At 43.6% G+C, this 20,478-nt stretch overlaps 1 protein-coding gene across 1 annotated transcript in view; it reads left to right on the top strand.

Annotated features, from left to right (window-relative positions):
• The window catches only part of ARFGEF2 (ADP ribosylation factor guanine nucleotide exchange factor 2), a 142,927-nt gene that overhangs the window by 103,642 nt on the left and 18,807 nt on the right, over positions 1-20,478 (top strand). Inside the window, exons 29-34 of the mRNA XM_033963792.1 lie at positions 5,546-5,676; positions 5,782-5,911; positions 8,646-8,781; positions 9,280-9,418; positions 9,501-9,555; positions 16,124-16,238. Of these exons, the coding sequence (XP_033819683.1) occupies positions 5,546-5,676; positions 5,782-5,911; positions 8,646-8,781; positions 9,280-9,418; positions 9,501-9,555; positions 16,124-16,238 (706 nt within the window). The remainder of the gene's footprint in view (positions 1-5,545; positions 5,677-5,781; positions 5,912-8,645; positions 8,782-9,279; positions 9,419-9,500; positions 9,556-16,123; positions 16,239-20,478) is intronic.

Here is a 20,478-nt window from a genome sequence, read left to right as displayed (position 1 = left end):
CCTCTCGAGCTTCGGCCATGGCGGTTGCCATGAGACGTCTGGCCTGGCTGAGAGTTTCCGACCTCGACGTTAACCACCAAGACCGCCTGGCTAACGCACCTTGTCTTGGTGATGAACTTTTCGGAGAGTCCCTAGACTCCACCACCCAGAAACTCTCTGCTCACGAGACCAGGTGGGATACTCTCATCAAACCGAAGAAGAAGATTCCGCCTGCTCACCCCTATAGACAGCAGTCTTCATACCAACGCAGATTCTCAGCCAGACCTCTTCATCCACCTCCGCAACAACCTCGCCGACCTCGTCAGCAACAGCAAACTCAGGCTCGCTCCCAATCTCATCAACCTGCCAAGCCTCTCCCTCAGTCAAAACCTTCTCAACCCTTTTGACTCCTTTCTCCAGGGCATAGCCAGTCTCTCACCAGCGTTAACTCTTCCTCAACCTATCGGAGGACGCCTGCAACTTTTTCTCAGCCGTTGGGAGGTCATCACGTCAGACCAGTGGGTCCTTACCATCATTCGCCACGGCTACTCTCTCAACTTCCAGACTCTTCCACCAGACAATCCTCCCGTAGAGTCTGCTTCTCACTCCTCTCAAACACTCCTTCTTCTCAATGCCATCGAAGAAGTCCCCCAAGACCAAAGGGGTCAGGGATTCTACTCCCGCTACTTCCTGGTACCCAAGAAGACAGGAGACCTACGTCCCATCCTCGATCTCAGGGACCTCAACAAGTGTCTGGTCAAGGAAAAGTTCAGAATGCTCTCCCTTGCCACGCTTTACCCTCTTCTCTCTCAACACGACTGGCTATGTTCCCTAGACCTCAAGGAGGCCTACACTCACATTCCAATCAATCAGACTTCACGTCGCTACCTCCGGTTTCAGATACAGCACCATCACTACCAGTACAAAGTGCTACCCTTTGGCCTAGCATCATCGCCCAGGGTGTTCACCAAGTGCCTTATTGTGGTGGCGGCCTTCCTCAGGTCTCACAACCTCCAGGTGTTCCCCTACTTGGACGATTGGTTGGTGAAAGCACCTACGTCTCTGCTTGTGCTACAAGCCACTCAACACACCATCTCTTTCCTCCATCTTCTGGGGTTCGAGATCAACTACCCCAAGTCGCATCTGATTCCCACACAGCGACTTCAGTTCATTGGAGCAGTTCTCGACACCACTCTGATAAGGGCGTTTCTCCCCTCCGACCGTCAACAGACCCTGCTCCATCTTTGCTGCCAGGTGCTCCTTCATCACTCCATCCCTGCTCGGCAGATGATGGTCCTCCTGGGCCACATGGCTTCCACGGTCCATGTGCTCCCTCTGGCACGACTCCACCTCAGAACACCTCAGTGGGCTCTAGCCAACCAATGGTCTCAGACCACGGACCTTCTTTCTCATCCCATCTGTGTGACATCGTCTCTTCAGCGATCTCTTCAATGGTGGTTGAACTCCTCCAATCTTTCCAGGGGTCTGCTTTTTCATCTACCCCCTCACTCCATGATCATCACCACGGATGCCTCCCCCTACGCATGGGGAGCCCACCTGGGAGAACTTCGCACACAGGGTCTCTGGACCCCTCAGGAACGTCAACATCATATCAACTTCCTGGAACTCAGGGCCATGTTCTATGCACTCAAAGCTTTCCAACACCTTCTCTACCCTCAGGTTCTTCTCCTGTGCACAGACAACCAAGTCGCCATGTATTACATAAACAAGCAAGGCGGCACCGGTTCTCCCCTCCTCTGTCAGGAGGCCATCCGCATCTGGACCTGGGCCACGGCCCGCAATCTCTTCCTCAAGGCTGTCTACATCCAGGGCGAACAGAACTCCCTGGCCGACAATCTCAGCCGCATCCTTCAACCTCACGAGTGGACTCTGGATCCGACCACACTCCACTCCATCTTCGATCGGTGGGGCACTCCTCAGGTGGACCTCTTTGCAGCTCCTCACAACCATCAACTGCCCCTTTTCTGTTCCAGACTCTCCTCTCCTCATCGTCTGGCCCCGGATGCGTTCCTGCTCAACTGGACGGGTCGGTTTCTCTATGCCTTCCCTCCACTTCCTCTGATGTTGTGGACGTTGTTCAAACTCCGCAGAGACAATGCCACCATAATTCTCATCGCTCCTCGGTGGCCTCGCCAACACTGGTTCTCTCTCCTGCTCCAGCTCAGCTCCAGGGAGCCCATTCCTCTTCCTGTGTTTCCTACTCTACTTACGCAGCAGCATCAGTCTCTACTACATCCCAATCTGTCCTCGCTCCACCTGACAGCTTGGTTTCTCTCGGGCTGACCTCTCCACAGAATCTGTCTCAGCCTGTCCGTCGCATTTTGGATGCCTCCAGGAAACCGGCCACCCTCCAATGTTACCATCAGAAGTGGACCAGGTTCTCCTCTTGGTGTCTATTGCATCACCATGATCCCACCTCATTGGCGGTGGAAACTGTACTGGACTATTTGCTCTCTCTGTCCGATGCTGGCCTCAAGTCTACCTCCATCAGAGTCCACCTCAGTGCCATCACTGCGTTCCATGAGCCTATCCTCGGAAAACCTCTTACGGCTCATCCCCTGGTTTCCCGGTTCATGAGAGGCCTCTTCAATGTCAAACCACCTCTGAAGCCTCCTCCAGTCGTCTGGGACCTGAATGTGGTTTTGTCAGCCCTCATGAAACCTCCGTTTGAGCCTCTTGCCACTACTTCACTCAAATTTCTGACATGGAAGGTGCTTTTCCTCATTGCCATCACCTCTGCCAGGAGGGTTAGTGAGCTGCATGCACTGGTTGCCAACCCACCTTTCACTGTTTTTCACCATGACAAGGTGGTTCTGCGCACCCATCCTAAGTTCCTTCCCAAGGTGGTCTCGGACTTTCACCTCAACCAGTCCATTGTTTTGCCTGTCTTTTTTCCCAAACCCCACTCTCATCCTGGGGAACAGGCGCTGCATACGCTGGACTGTAAGCGTGCCCTTGCTTACTATCTTGATCGCACCAGGGCTCACCGCTCATCCCCTCAGCTCTTTCTATCTTTCGACCCTAACCGTTTAGGTCGCCCTGTCTCTAAACGGACGCTTTCTAACTGGCTTGCTGCCTGCATTGCCTTCTGTTATGCTCGGGCCGGTCTCTCACTGGAAGGTGCTGTCACGGCCCACAGAGTCAGAGCTATGGCTGCTTCCGTGGCTTTCCTCCGTTCCACGCCCATTGAGGAAATCTGCAAGGCTGCCACTTGGTCCTCAGTTCACACGTTCACTACTCACTACTGTCTGGATGCCTTCTCCAGACGGGATGGACTCTTCGGCCAATCTGTGTTACAAAATTTATTTTCCTAATGGCCAACCATCCCTCCTCCCCCTCTGTTAGCTTGGAGGTCACCCATACGTTAAGAATATGCTGCCTGCTTGTCCTGGGATAAAGCACAGTTACTTACCGTAACAGGTGTTATCCAGGGACAGCAGGCAGATATTCTTAGGACCCGCCCTCCTCCCCGGGTTGGCTTCTTAGCTGGCTTATCTTAACTGGGGACCACGCTCTCCTCCGTCGAGCGGGAAGGCACCCGCGCATACGCGGTGCGGTCAACTAGAACTTTCTAGTTAAAAGTGTCCGTACCGGGGCTCCGTCGGTGACGTCACCCATACGTTAAGAATATCTGCCTGCTGTCCCTGGATAACACCTGTTACGGTAAGTAACTGTGCTTTCCCTAGGAGCGGTAGTGTTTCCCATATTGGGGAATGTAACTTGGCTTCCAGTTAAGGAAGTAAATCTTACTGGGTTTCTGGAGTGATCCTTTGAATTAGTGACTTAGAAAATTACCCTAGTGGTCTGGTTTGCACTCGATCCTAATCAGAATATGGTCCTTTGGATATATTTTAGAAAGATGAATTGTCAGTTTGTGGGAGCAAAGCTTAAAATATTTTCTGACTTTTCTCGAGAGATTGAGAAGAGGCAGAAAGGACTGTTTGGATTTAAAGCTAAGCTTTCTAGCCTTGAGAGTGACACATGATTTGAAATCTCCTTGTAGATGCTTTGTCATGTTGAGGAGTAAACAATTTCTGTCTTTTTGAACACAGACAACTACTAAGATTCCTTTGTGGCAAGAGAAGAATTCAAAGTGCTTTTGATATGTTATCTGGTTCAGTTTAGATTTTTTTTTTTTTTTTTAATCAGTGAGTGTAGATCTCTTCCATTTCACCTTAGGTCAGTGATTCCCAAACTTTCTCGCTTCATGGCACCCTTACTGTTTTAAGTAATTTTTTCACAGTGCCCCTAGACCAGTGTTTTTCAACCTTTTTACACCATGGACAGGCGACTGAGGAACACTGGGCTAAGTCGTGGGCCAGACTCCGCCCATCTCTACCCAAACTCCACCCCAGACCCGCCCCCATAATAGTACTAATTGCACCTTGCACGTCCCGTGCCTCATCTGGAAGCCTTCCCTTTGACATTGCAACGTCGGAGAAGAAGGCTTCCGGTTCAGGCGCAAGATGCCCGTAGGAGCCACTGCCCGTGGCTTTGTGCACTGAATCAGTTAGGAAGAGGGAGCTGGCTCAAAGATAACACCGCATCGATCGCACCGTGAAACGGTGGTTGAAGAACACTGTGTTGGGCCTGATGCACGTGCTGGCCCTGTGGATCGGCAGGAAATTTCTGTGGACCGGCACTGGTCCATGGACCGGTGGTTGAAGAACACTGCCCTAGACCATCCAGTTCCTTTCAGGTCTTCTCCCCACCACGGTAGCTGTAGTGGTGGCATCGATGATGGCGTGAATTCCTACTTTTTGATGGCAGGGATGCTCAAGCCCTGAGATCCATTCTGCCCAAGGAAGACGGCAGCATGCTTCATCAGCCACTGCCACTGGTACTCCTGCGCATACTGAGTTCAAGATGCATGTATGGAAGTACCAGCATCGGTAGCAGAAGCATGCCACTAACTTCAGGCATGGGGCTCAGAGCTTGGGCAGCAAGCTACTTCAGCTGGTGGGGCTTGGACATACCTGCCAGCTATTCATGGGTGCCACAGTTTTAAAGGGGGTCTTAAAATATGCCATGGTTCCCCTATGAGCTAGTTCAATTATTTCCTGTTTTCTTTTCTCTGTTTTTCAGGCATTTGTGGTGAAGTAAAAATTTAATAAATATAAAATGAAAAAAAATAAAATCCCAAATTCTCTTGACAAGCATTTCAGAAGTAAATTCAGGTTGCCCCACTACGAAAGTGTCCTGCTAAGCTGAAGCATATTTCTAGTGCTTTATCTCCTCAGCAGTGCATGGGTCATTTCTGGTGATACCTTGGGGTTGGAGACTGAAACATACAGCTCCTAGGAGTAACTGAGAAGCACCAAGTGATGCTGACTTGGATTAGCTTATAAGAGCTTCAGTGATAGAAAATTAACATCGCTGGCCAAGTACCTCGTGTTGCATGTTCTCAACATCCCTTAGGCCTGGACTTGTTTTCACTGGGTGTGCTTTGTGTGCTAAGTTTTGAATAGCCAAGTTCTTCACTGATGGCATCTTGTACTCTATTACAGATTTAACTAAATGTTCTCCTCTGTGAATGAATTTATAGGCCCTACGTGAATATACGAGTGATGATATGAACGTGGCTCCTGGAGACCGAGTCTGGGTGCGAGGATGGTTTCCAATTCTTTTTGAACTTTCTTGCATCATCAATCGGTGCAAGTTAGATGTACGCACAAGGTAAGGCATGAGTGTATTTTTCTGGCATGGAGTTAGTGAAGTAAGCTTTCCCAAAGCTGATCACCTTATTCTTTCCTATCGTCTCTCTCTCTCTCTCTCTCTCAGAGGGCTGACTGTGATGTTTGAAATCATGAAGAGTTATGGTCATACCTTTGAAAAGCACTGGTGGCAAGACTTGTTCAGAATTGTTTTCAGGATTTTTGATAACATGAAACTCCCTGAACAGCAAACTGAGGTAAGAATACTAAATCAATTGGTGGATAAAAAAGCTTCAATCTGGAATAGTGTTCATTCTATCTGATTGTTAATATATTTCAAACTCTTTTAGCATTGCATTGCATTGCATTGCATTGCAGCACATTGTATCATGAACCCTAAAGAAATAATGTAATCCCTGGATATGGCCAGGCTCTTCCAAATTGCAAATCCCTTTGAACTACCGTATTTTCACGCATATAACGCGCACGCTATACACGATTTTACAAACCGTGCATAACCTTGCGCGTTATACGCTTGAGTGCGTTTTACAACTTTTTTTTTTCAATCCGATCGGCATCCCCCCTGCGAACCGGCATCCTCCCCCCCGCTTGCGTCACCCCACCTCCCCCACGATCCTACATCCCCCCCAGCACCAAACATCTCTTACCCGATTGGGCACCAGCACCAATGCACAGGACGTGCCAGTGCCAGTGCCCGAAGATCTTCCCTCGTTGGTTTGGGCTGGGCTGGGCGGTGCGGTGCAGGAGAGATCCTCCTTCTTCCTGCGCCGGGCTGGACTAGGCTTTGAGCATGCGCAAATGCTCAAAGCCTAGTCCAGCCCGGCGCAGGAAGAAGGAGGATCTCTCCTGCACCGCCCAGCCCAAACCAACGAGGGAGGATCTTCGGGCACTGGCACTGGCACGTCCTGTGCATTGGTGCTGGTGCCGGGTAAGAGATGTTTGGTGTTGGGGGGATGTAGGATCGCGGGGGGGGGGGGGGTGACGCGAGCGGGGGGGGGAGGATGCTGGTTCGGAGTAGGCGGGTGGAGGTTTTAGCATGCGTGGTATACGTGTGTGCGCGCTATATTAAATTTTTTAACATAAATTTGTGTTTCCCGCGCGCTATACCCGTGTGCGCGTTTTACACGGGTGCGCGTTATCTACGTGAAAATACGGTACTTTGGGGCATATTAGCAATCCATAAACCATTATATTACATTAGTATTTATCTAGCACTGATCTGCTTTAAGGGCTGATCTTATTACAAGATGCCTATGTGACTATTTAATATGATTTTTTTTAATATATGCTGCAAAAGGGAATCTATTTTAAGCCTGTTTTGTGAAGATAGCGTTGGCACCTATAAAAAGAGCCTAGAAGTTTCCTTCACAAGTGCTAGCGATTTGCTTTCTGCTACACTAGAAGGAATCAAGTTTGCCTCTTCCCCCTTTTGGTTGCCTCTGATGCAGCCTTGTAGGTAAAACATGGCCATATCAGGCATTGTGACTTTTTGTGCATTTAAGCTACATATACTACTGCTCTATGATAGTATGATGGTCTGTTGCTGCTGTATATGAACATTTTTTTTGCCCTTTTTTTCTTTTTATATATATTTTTAAATGTTTATATATTTTGTGAGTGGTTTTGACTAGAGAATGACACGGGGAAAAATTCTGTCCCTGTCACTGCCCCGTCCCCGGACCACCATCCTCTTCACCGCCCCGTCCCCGTCTCTGCCGTCCCCTTCACTGACCTGTCACCGTCCCCGCTGTCCCTTTCACCGCCCCGTCCCTGTCTTCAGCATCTTCTCCTCTCCATCCTCCCACCCCCAGCACCCTTCACGCGGTCCAGCAACTCCCTCCTGCCGGCCAGCCGTGCATTTCTCTCCCTCTCTCTTACCTTCTCTTGTGGCGAAACTGGCAATTTGTATAAGGCTATGCGCTGTATTACTGCCAAAGCCTTGAAGTCGTGTCGGGTTGCCTGCTAGAAAAGTCTCCTCCGATGCAACCGGAAACGGGAAGTTGCGTCAGAGGAGATTTTTCCAGCAGACAACGCGACGCAACTTCAAGGCTCCAGCTGTAATACAGCTCATAGCCTTATAGAAATCGCCAGTTTCAACAAGAAAAGGTAAGGGAAAAGGAGGGAGGGAGGGAGATGCATGGCCAGCGGGAGAGAGGGAGCTGCCGGATCGAACGCTCGTTCACCGCGCGTGCTAACCATTCACCACTCCACGGGGCGGTGAATGGCCTTGTCCCTGATCTCGCAGTGACCTTTTTTTTTTTGGTCACCGTTTTGGCGGGTTACCCGCAGCTAGCCGCGGGTAACAACCACCGTGTCATTCTCTAGTTTTGACCTCTGGTTGGATTTTTTTTATTTTTCTGTATTTTATTTCCTGTGATTTGGTTGCTGTCCATTTTTCTTTTGTGCTGTGTTTTATAAAATATGGATGCACATTGCAACTTTGGGGTCCTTTTACTAAGGTGCGCTAGCCGTTTTAGCGCTTGCTAAACGCTAACGCATCCATTATATCCTATGGACGGGTTAGCGTTTAGTGCACGCTAAAACGGCTAGCGCATCTTAGTAAAAGGACCCCTTTGCTAGATGTAATTTGTAGGGGGGGGCAATGTCTACATGCAGCTTGTGTGAAGACAGATGCACACTTTCTGTACGTGGGCATACCTGGTTGTAAAATGGGCTTTACTCACGGAAAAAGCTTTAAAATTATTTCCCACATACTCCTCCTTTTATCAAGCTGTGCTAGGCTGGTGAGGTAAATGCTCCAACGCGCCAATGAATTATTATTATTATTATTTTTTTTTTATAAATCTTTATTCATTTTTACAACTTACAACAAGTGAATTCTATGAGCATCGGAGCATTTACTGTGCAAGTCAGTGCTAAAAGTCTCTAACACTCCTTGATAAAAAGGTGCTGTAAATATTTTTTTACAAACTCATTAAATAGAAAACTCTTTTTTTATTTTCTATACAGAAGTCTGAATGGATGACCACCACATGTAACCATGCACTTTATGCCATCTGTGATGTATTTACACATTTCTACGAGGCTTTAAATGATGTCCTCCTTTCTGATATATTTGCACAATTACAATGGTGCGCTAAACAAGGTGGGTCTATCGGTCCATTTAAAGGCTTTCCCATGTGTTTGTCATGAATGTTCATATGGCAGGGCATTATTTCTTCTGCCGGAAGTACAAAGTGTGGAAACACTTCTCATCATTTTCCCTTTTCTGAAGCCTGCATTTTCATTAGGTGTGGCTTATGCCTCCATATTGAAATACCCTGGGCTCTGATGTACCCAGAACTTATTTGATCATGACTTCTTTCACAGAGCTGGTTCTCAATGTAATATCACTTCTTTCAAATTGCAGTGCATGTCCCTGCAAGCCTGAAATTAATCTGAAGTGCATGTTACAGTCTGAATTATCAGAGCATGTATTTAATCTATGTTCATCTTGGATGTTTGAAATGGTACCTAGCTATCTGTTTGGTGGTTAGTGCTAAATTTCAGTTTTGCTGGAGAGCGGCGTCCAGTGTGAATTTTTCACTCTCCATGCTCAAGAGGTTGCAAAAGTTACTAATTCACATGCTGAATTATCTTGCAGACAATGAACAGCTGGGCAAATCAGGAACAAACTGTCTTGAAAACCTGGTCATCTCAAATGGAGATAAATTCAGCTCACAAGTCTGGGCTCAAACTTGTGACTGTATGCTAGAAATTTTCAAAGCCACCATTCCTAGCGTGTAAGTTCATCTTAAAATTTGTGTTCAAAGGACGTATGCCTGAAAACTGAAATTTGAATAAATGGTTTTATTTGTTGTGCAGTTTGTTGACGTGGAGACCAGCAGGAACAGAGGAGGATTCATCAGAAAAACACTTGGTAATCCCATTTTTTTTTTTTTTTTTTACTGAATGTTTGTTTACTAGGGCTGTACATTTATTAAAAAATGTAATCACATGATTAATCGCATAATGTGCCCCCTCATATTTCCTCCCGTATAATGCACTATATGCATAGCTGATATAAATTCTCAATACTTGACACATTTCAATTGATTTTTCCCATAGAAAAGGCGGTATATTAAATCCCATTACCCCACTTACTAAATTAAAATTAAATAATCTTACCTTTGTTGTCTAGTTTTCTTTCTAATCATCTTGTTCCGCATCTCTGGTTCTGCTTACTTATGTTGTCTATTTACTCTCTTTTTTCCCCCCCTCCCTTCCTGCCCCATATGTATCTTTCACAATCAACTTTTCTTCCATTGTTGTAAATGGTTCACTGCTTAGTTTTTCACAGTTGCAACATAAATATGGTTTAAATAAATCACAAAATTTTAAGTGGTTGCAATTGAGCAGGCTATTCAGGAAGGGTTCCCTGAATGGAAAGATCTTAATACTCAGTATAGTTTTGGAATTCCTATGCTTTTAGGCGGATTTCTTGGGTCACCAAGCCGCACAGTGGTATAAATTGTATGGATATTTGAATAAAAAGCACAAAACTGGTCTTATGGATATTTGGACCATTGAGATTGGGCATCAAATTTCTGCTTCTCAATGGCCACGACTTTGGTCTTGGAGAATAAAAACTACAAGGTCAGCATCTATGAGACAAACTTGTTTTTTTTTTTTCTTTCATAGAGCTTTTTGGACCCCAGTACGTTTGCAGAAGTTGGATAGCTCTAGATCTAATAGATGCTGGCATTGTAATTTAGATGCTGGGACTTTAGATCATTTACTTTTTTTCTGTCCCTATATAAATACCTTTTGGAGGTTAATTTGGTCCCAAATTAATTCATTGTTAGAAAATCATTTTGCCCTATCTTATGATACTATTTTATTTGGTACATCTATGAGATTAAAGAGTCAAATTTCAGCAAATAACAATAAACTTTTGCTAATACTGATGGGGATTGCCATTCAACATATTACTGGAAATTGGAAGGATTATACTAAACTTAATTATACCTTTTGGTGGAATTCAGTCTGTCATATTTATAAAATGGAGAGAGTGCTTGATATACACCAAGGAAATTATAACACTTTTAAAAAGATTTGGGGGCCATTGATTACATATTCTAATGACTAGACACTTTAAACACCTTTTTTATTTTATAGGAATATGATTAGTATGGGATTGGGATGTATGATATATGTTTTAATTGATTGATTCCTAATGGAAGGGATGGGGAGGGAGGGTTTCTTTTTTATGCTTTTGAGAATAATATATAAGAATATCAAGTGATTTGTACGAATTCTCTGATTAAATATTGTACACTTGTTGTAAGATTTGAAAATGAATAAAGATTTAAAAAAAAAACAAAAAACACTTTTCTTCCATTTTTCTTCCTCCTTTTCAAATATGTCTAGTTTCCATCTCTTTTCTTCTCTTCCCTGCCATTCATGGGCACCATCATCTTCCTCCCCTTCCTTTCGGTACACTCTCTTCCCTTTCTTTCCTCTTCCCACCGTTCTGTACTCACCATTTCTCTCCTTCCCTCCTCTGTCACCATATCCCTTGTTTTTCCATCCCTGTTGCCAGAATCTGGCCCTCTCAAACAATACCCTACCCCCTAATGTGTGCACCTCTTTCTCCCAGCAAATCTTCCTGTGCTCCTACCCTTTCTCTCCCCTCATGGTCATATATCTCTCTCTCCCCTTTTCCACCCCCCCTTCCTCCTCCCCCCTCACATGGTCCAGTGTGGTGCAGTTTGGTCAGGTCTGGTCTCACTCCTCCCTCCTTCCTTCCCTCCCTCTCTCTAACCTTTCATAGCCACTGGTAATACTAGCAATTTAAAGCAGAGCACTGCCTGCAGCCTAGGCGGCTCCAGTTTCTTGTGGTCTCTTCAGTCCCTGTTCCACTGGAACAGCTCATGTAAGTTCCTGTTCCGGTGTAGCAGGGACTGAAGAGACCGCGAGAGACTGAAGCTGCCTAGCCTGCAGGAGGCTAAGAAAGGTTAGAGAGAGAACTGAACATGGAGGATGGGAGGGAGGGAAGAGAGACCCAACCGGACTGGAACATGGTGGGGATGGGAGAGAGGAAGGAGAGGTGTAGATATAGTGTCAGATGGTGGGCAATGGCGGCTGCAGGTGGAGGTAAGTAGTGAGGGCGGCAAGGCATCTTGCCAGGATGGGCAGCAGGGAGAGAGCAATGCTGGATGGGTGCAGTGGGAGGAGAGACAATTGCGTTAATTGCATTAAAATGATTGCATTAATTTTTTTATGCTGCTAACTATTTTAACGGGTTAATCATGTTATTAATGTGTTAAATGTACAGCCCTTTTGTTTACATAACCTCCTTCACCACCACCTCATTTTTTTAACAGTCTATGGTTTATTTATATTCTAACTTTGACTGAGACGCATTAAAAAATATTAGAGGATTAGAGGATATCTGGATTTGTAAATAAAAAACTTAAACATGGTCTTAGAGACATTTGGAGCATTGAGATTAAGCATCAGATTACAGCATCTCAATGGCCACGACTTTGGTCTTGGAGGTTAAGGTGTACAGTTTCAGCATCTATGAGACAAACATGGTTTTTTCTTATGCATAGAGCTTTTTGGACCCCTGTTCGTTTACAAAAACTTGATAGCTCTAAGTCTAATAGATGCTGGCACTGTCATCTTGAGGCGGGGACATTAGATCATCTTTTATTTTATTGTCCATTCATATTATTATTTTGGAAATCAATTTGGCCTCAAATAAATAGGATGTTGGAGAATCCGGTAGCCTTGACACGATTTTATTTGGCACAGCAATGAGAGCACAGAGTCAAATTTCTTCAAATAATAACAAACTTTTATTTATATTAACTGGAGTAGCAGTTCAACAAATAACATACAATTGGAAAAATTGTGACAGGTTAAATTATAACTTCTGGTGGAATTCAGTATGCCATATATATAAAATGGAGCGTACATTTGCAACACAAAGAGGTTATATTGATAAGTTTAAGAAGATTTGAGGACCATTAACAGACTTTTGCAATGAATGATACAATTTTCCCATAATAAGATATTTGATAAGAGGGGATGTGGGTGGGTTTATTTTATTTATCTCATAATATAAATAATTTATCATTATATCTTGTTGTATTGTATGCAATTTTCAAAGGAAGGGGGAGGGGATGGGTTTATAATTTGAGTAATAGTTGGTATACTTATTAAGTACTATATACTTTTTCAATATTACAGTAAAGGAATATATAATGATACGTTGTATTTACAGTGATGCATGAAGGAATATCAAGTGTGTACTCAATGAAATTGTATAAATTTATGTGATACACTTGTTGTTATATGAACAAATGAATAAAAACTTAAAACAAAATATTAGAGGTCAACTAAATTTTGATTTTAGTTTTGGCACCAAAACTGGCCCAGAATCCTTTTTCTGCCTGGGTTTGGTTTTAGCCCAAATGTTATTTTAATTTTTGGTTATAAATATTAAGGAGATCAAAAAATATGATAATATGCTCATTAAATAGATCACTCAAGAATGTACAGTATAGCAGAGGAGGTTATAGCGGAATCGACCATCCTAGGATTTAAAAGCAAACTAGATGCACATCTCCTTACGAGAGGCATAGAGGGATATGGGTGACTAAAAATTACGCCAGGTGTACACCTGGCTGGGCCTCCGCGTGTGCGGATCGCCGGACTTGGTAGACCGAAGGTCTGATCTGGAGATGGCGCTTCTTATGTTCTTATATTCTGTATTAAATTTCTAATATATTATTAATAAATAGTGAAAAGTGTTCAGTGTCGGTGTGCTTCCTACAGTTGCGAGCCGTTAGGGAAACAAATTGGGACCATATTCACACTTTTCGTCAAAGTCCCTGAAAGTGCTTTTTGCTATATATACAATACAATGATGGCAAATCAATGATAATGATGAATCAAAGGAAAAATCACTTATCTTATTTGAGATGTTAATTGTATCTTATTTCAACTCAATCGGCCCGGTCAGTAGGTATGACTTTTCTATTTTCTTTGCAGTGTGAATATTAAAATGCTTTGTGATTTTTTTTTTTTTTTAAATAAATCTTTATTCATTTTAAATTTTACAACAAGTGTACAGAAAATCATTCATATAATATACAATTCCACTTGAATTTTAAAATCATATCCTATTTTTGGTTTCATATGAAAATAACTCTGTGTTTTTGGCAGAAGTCTGAAATTTGTGCTTGGTTCTATTTGTCTCTATCCCACTTGTAAGCCTCTCTGGGCCTACTTTACAATCCCCAGTAATCTAGCACTGTAGTTGGGGAAGGAATGATCTCCAGTTTTTCCTGCCCATTCCGGCTCTGCTCTCAAAATGGCTGCCATGACTGGGCACCAATCCTGCTCTAACTACACCACAGGGACTGAACGGAGAATGACACGGTAACAAAATTAATCACCGTCCCCGCCCCTGCGGATAACTGCAGGAAACAATCCCGTGTGTCATTCTTTAGTGTCTATCTCAACCTCAGACCTTCTACACCAGCATTCTTCAATGCAAGGCTTGATGTGCCCATTCATACTCTGATTCTTCCCTCTCTACTTAAAGAATGACATGGTGATGGTTTCCCGTGATTATCTGCGGGGACGGGAACGGTGATGAATTTTGTCACCGTGCCATTTTTTGTCAGGTACAATCTTGCACAAGTTCAAGTTCATTTTGTATTTGATATACCACTCATTAGCTACAGTCATCTGAATGGTTTACAATCTAATCAGGTACGTGTAAGAACATAAGAATTGCTGCTGCTGGGTCAGACCAGTGATCCATCGTGCCCAGCAGTCCACCCATGCGGTGGCCCCCAGGTCAAAGACCAGTGCTCTAAATGAGTCCAGCCTCACCTGCGTACTTTCCAGTTTAGCAGGAACTTGTCCAACTTTGTCTTGAATCCCTGGAGGGTGTTTTCCCCTATGATAGCCTCCGGGAGAGCGTTCCAGTTTTGCACCACTCTCTGGGTGAAGAAGAACTTCCTTACTTTTGTACAGAATCCATCCCCTTTCATCTTTAGATAGTGCCCTCTCGTTCTCCCTGTCTATCCTGGTGAGCTCACAATCTAGCTGGTACCCGAAGCAAAGGAGCATTAAATGACATGCCCTGGTTCACAGGGAGCCGCACTGAGCTTGAACCCACAACCTCAGGGTGCTGAGGCAGCAGTTCTAGCAGTAGTTTATATGGTAAATAGAGTGCACCAAATAAATGCCTTTGATACAAAATTTTAGCAGGAATTTAAGTCTTTAAATTTGGGCTGATAAGCTCCTAAGGAATTAGAATTTCTGTGGAGTTGGCTACTGTAAACCAACAGTGGCTTTTAGTTTCAGTATTTATTAACTGCGGTCCATTGTATGTGGAGGCAAAATATGGTCTGTCATTATTTAAATTTATATTCTGACTTGGATACTGTGGGTTTAGCAGAAGGAAGCAGACTGTAAGCTCTGACCATCCCCAACATCCTTTATTGCTTAACATTTACACAACCAAATTTGAAGTTTCGTCTTTGGTCGAAATCAGGTGATGAGTTTTGGCTGAAACTGAAAAAAGCTGTTTCAGTTGGCCGCTACAAAATGTAACATGGAGGAAGCCACTGCTTGCCCTGAATCGGAAACATGGAATGTTGCTACTCCTTGGGTTTTAGCCATGTACTAGGGACCTGGATTGGCCACCGTGGGAGCGGGCTACTGGGCTTTATGGACCATTGGTCTGACTCCGTAGGGCAGGGGTGTCCAACCTTTTGGCTTCCCTGGGCCACATTGGTAAAAATGGTAAACACCTGGGGGCAGCAGAGGAAAACACTGCATCGCCCTCGACTGGGGCAGCACAAAATACTTCACGGGACCGCATGCAGCCCTTGGGCTGCAGGTTGGACACCCCTGTCGTAGGGCTATTCTTGTTTTTCTTATGTTAGATATCATTATAGAATGCAGCATCAGAGTGTCCAAAAGGTACCCACTTATAGAATTGCCCTTGTATGGATAATTCATAAGTATGCCCTCCCTCTTCCTTTTGTGATAACATTTATCAGGGCACTCAGACTTTCAGCGCAGTGTTATCTGTAGAGAGTCTGAAAAAAGGTCAGTTATATATATATTCACTGGCTGCTGGTGGCTTTGAATATCGGGCTGCTTAAATTTACTGGAAGGTATTTATAAATGTTACAACAGCAGGTCTTTTGTAGTAATAATTTTAAACTTTAGAGCACTGGGCAAAATGTCTCCCTTGCATCGCAGTAGAATAATCTTTTAAGTGAATGGACTGTGCTAAGATTATAGAGGAAAGGGTGTGTGGTAGCTGGTTAAGTAATTTGGCTGAAATGCTGTCTTATGTAGCTGTATTCACAGGAAAATATGTAAAACAAAGATCAAAGTAAAGTTTTATGTCTTGCATGAAAAGCATCTAAATTCTGTATGTAAAACAAAACAAAACTGAACTGATGCATTTTTAGGATACGGATTTTGATCGTCAGTCTCTGAGCAGTATGGATAAAAACCCTTCAGAGAGGGGTCAGAGTCAGTTTTCAAATCCCACTGAGGAGAACTGGAAAGGCAGACCATTTGGAAGTAAGAAAGTGTGTTTCATTTTTAAACCAGCTTCTTCTGTATTGCATTTGTATTATCCATGTCTTCCATTTAAAGAAAGTATTGGCTTCTCTTTAGTTTGTGATATCTTTTTGTTAGTGTATAAAGACCTTTTAATCAGATTTATTATTTATAGCAATTGTGGTGTTCGATAGCATCAGGTTGGCTACTGAAATTCAGAGCGAGAGCCTCCTAGCCATTGACTAACACAATATAATTGTTCTGTTATTGTAAGAAAAAATAAACAGTTTAATATTGAGGTTTTCTTGTACAATCACACTTTATTCCGGGATCAGTGGGTTATTTTCCTCCTCTCTCCAGGCTCTGTAGGAAGCCTCAAAACTTCATCACTGAGTATGGTCCAGAGCTTAACAGTCCGTAACAAAACAGCCAGGAACATCTGTAGAGGATAAGAACGAGAGAGAGAGATGTATGGGGTAGTGCTGCTTGATTCACGATTTGAATCAGTTCACTGATTCACTTCGGGTGAATCGATTTAAAACAAACAAACAAAAAAATTGGCTTCCCAATTCGGCTAACCCTCTCCACTTGCCCCCTAAAGCAGGAGCAGCAGCGCTGCTCTTGCTGGCCGGCTGCTGCCGCACCTGCTTTAGAGAGCGAGGGGAGAGGGTCAGCTGCTGTCCGGTTACCCCCCCTGACGTTCGGTTTCCCCCCCTGGCCTACCCGCACTGTTTACCTTATAGGAGCAGCCTGCAGAGAAGATCGCGGTACTAGCGATCTTTTCAAACTACTTCGCAGCTGTTTCCTCCGCCGCAATCCTGCCTCTGATGTCAGAAGAGGGGCAGGACCGCTGCAGAGGAAACAGCTCAAAGCAGTTTGCAAAGATCGCTAGTATCGCAGTCTTCTCTGCAGGCTGCTCCTATAAAGTAAACAGTGTGGGGACGACAGGAGGGAAGCCGGACACCAGTGGGAGGCCAGGGGGAACACGCAGGCCTTCCGAGGGGGAAGGGGGGAGCGATCAGTCCTTCAGGGTGGGGGGTGGGACAGGCCTTCAGGGGGGCAAGCATGTAGGCCTTCAAGGGGGGGACAGGCCTTCAGGGATGGGGGCACAGGCCTTCAGGGGGGACAGGCAGGCCTTCAGGGGGGTCAGACTGTCAGGTAAGGGGGGCCCTGGTGTAGAAGTACACGGAGGGAAGGGGGGTTAAAAGAGACTTTGGGGGGAAGAAATAATGGGTCTAAAAATAGAGGAGAGGGAGAGAGATGATGAACAATGGGATTTAGGGAGGGAAGGAACAGAAAGGGAGAGAAGTTGGACACAAGGGATGGTGTGGATGGGGGATAGAGATACTGGATAGGAGGGTAGTTGGGAAAAGAAAGGGTGAGATGGTGAACTCTGGGGTGGTGGGGAAGAAGGGAGAGATGATGGATGAAAGGGTAGTTAAGAAAAGGTGGATCTGTGGATGGAGACGAAAAAAAGGAAAGATGCCAGACCTCCGGGGGAGGAAAGGGAAACGGAAGGTGAGGACAGAGATAGAAGATTGATGGTTAGCACAGAGAAAGAAGAAAAGAAGGAGACCCTGGCAAGCAAGTTATCAGAAGACAACCAGAGCCTGGGACCAACAAGATTTGAATATTGATCAGACAACAAAAGGTAGAAAAAATAATTTGATTTTCTGTTTTGTGATTACAATATGTCAGATTTGAAACATGTATCCTGCCAGAGCTGGTGTTATACCGCAAACGTGAGCTAGGATTTAAGAGAGAGGAAAAGTCCTTTTTGTTTCTTTATTTTGTTTACACCACAGCACCAGTGTGGTTAGGAGAAGCCAAAGGGGGTGAAGAGGCTATAAAATAAACCCACCAGGATGTTTGAAAAAAAACAAACACCCAATCGGGCAGGAAAATTGAATCGAAAAACCAATTCAATAGGCTGAATCGAATCAAAATTTTTTTTTCCTGAATCGGGCAGCACTAGTATGGGGACATTCCCCAACAATTAAGTATATTCTGTTCACAATTATACATGCAAATCAGGATATCAAGCATCAGTGACCTGATTGACACTGAAAATTGCTAGCAGTAGAAACAAAATGCACTGACCTAAGGGGGTGCCCTAACTGGAGACCCCCCCCCACCCAAACTGAGTGCTATCCCCATTCTGATGGCATTCTAATAAAAGCTGGACAGAAAACAGAAATCCAGCTTACCAGTACTCGTAAAGGCAAACAATCAACGAATCAGTAAGCATAGGGCAGGTTCCCAGAATAAAGTGTGGATTTACAAGAGAAAAAGATTAGCAGCAAAGGTAAGAACCTAATATTTCATTCTTGTACAGTCCCACTTTATTCCGGGACCAGTGAGACATCACAGAGCAGTCCTGAAAATTCAGGGTGGGAATGATGAGCCCGCTGCCAAAGCCGAGGCACCAAAATCAGCATCCTACTTGGCCGCCACATCGATCCTGTAAAACTTGGTGAAAGTATGCAGAGAAACGGCCGATGACTCTGCACAAATATTGAGGTTTTTCTAGCTTTTTTGTTACATCAGTGAGCTAGCTGAGACGCAATATGCATGTGTTCAGAGATATTGCTAACCCGCTAGAAACAGTGCTGGCAGTGTCGCTGAAAAGCTGATAATGAAATTCCTGTCAGTATACACTGCACTGTATAAAGATGGGTGCTGAGGGAGAGAGTTTGATTTCAGTTAATCAAAATTTGCTCCCAGAGGAGGTGTGTTAATATTTTCTTGTCATTGTTTGGTTATACACGAGTTTCAAGTTTATTTAAAAATTTGATTTGATCGCAAAATCATAATCCAATGCAAAAAACACGTTGATTAAACCAGACAGTTTATACAACTTTTGAACAACAAAACACAACAGGGAAAAAAAAGAAAGAAAGGGAAAAAAAAAAAGATTAAATACAATTTATAAACAAAATAAAACAATAGGATGGGGAAAAGGCTACCTGCTCAATTTTCGCTTAACAGCATTATTAATCCACTAAAAAGTATCCTAATTATATAGAATTCAGATAACTCAGTTAAAGGCGTCCTTAAAAAGCCAGCTTTTCAGGAGACCTTTGAACTTACTAAGTAATTTTTCTTCCCTTATATTGATTGGGAGCAAATTCCAAATTTGAGGGGCTGTGACAGAAAAGATTGTGTCCCTTGTGTCTTAGTGAAGGGACTAAGAGGAGAGATTTTACTTCAGATCTTAAACATTTTGTGGGGTATAAGGGATTAAAAGCCTTTCTAAGAATGCTGGCGCTTTGTTCATTAAAGTTTTGTGTGTAAGTAATGCTATTTTATATATAATTCTATGATTTACAGGTAACCAATGCTTTTCCTTTAAGAGTGGAGTCACATAATCAATTTTTTTCTTTTTGGAAATTATTTTTATTGCAATGTTTTGAAGGATTTGCAATCTACGTATTTCTTTTAAGGTTATTCCCTTGTACAAAGCATTGCAGTAGTCAATTTTTGATATGACTAATGAGTGTATTAAAATATTCAGTGATGATTCGTCCAAAAATGCAGATAATGATCTAATCAACCTTAGCCTATAGAAACAGTTTCTAACAAGTGAACTTATTTGATCATGATAATTCAATTTCTGGTCCAAAATGACCCCGAGTATCTTTACCTTGGGGCAATAACTTTCATTTTTTTCTGAACTTAAACAGCTTCAGTGTTTGAGGGTACGTGAATATCTTCCCAAAATACTGTAAACGCTGGCTGTAGGATCATTCTTAGTATTTATTAACCACCTCTAACTAGTTTCATATTTTTTCCTCATTCTTTAATTTTTATACTTGCTCCTTGAAATTGTGGACAAACAATTTATTTATTTTATTGAATGTAGTGAAAAGTGGGTAATCAATTTACTGTATTAGCTCTCTATACTCTACTTTATTTAACTGAGAGCACTAACCCCTGGGAGAAAAAGCCTCAGGTTTATTGAGGTAGAGCTCAACAGCCCAAACCTCCACCACCCACATCGTTGGCTAGAAAACTTCCAAACAAAGGGGGTGTGCTTGTGCCACAATTAAACTGGGACTGGAAACAATTACTTTTTATTAATCATAAGGAATTTAAGTGATATTTTAGGTAGAAGCCGTCGTTTCACGGTACAAGACCGTTTCTTCAGGGCATGTAACTATTCACATTCCAATATAATTCTGTGAAAATAAATAAATAAAACTATTTTTGTGTCAAACTCTACCTAAAATATCACTTCCTTATGATTAATAGAAAGTAATTG

The sequence above is a fragment of the Geotrypetes seraphini genome, chromosome 11 (assembly GCF_902459505.1).
Source record: "Geotrypetes seraphini chromosome 11, aGeoSer1.1, whole genome shotgun sequence".
NCBI classification, from domain to species: Eukaryota; Metazoa; Chordata; class Amphibia; order Gymnophiona; family Dermophiidae; genus Geotrypetes; species Geotrypetes seraphini.
The sequence above is the reverse complement of the archived record's forward strand: the minus strand, read 5'-3'. Positions and strand labels throughout refer to the sequence as shown.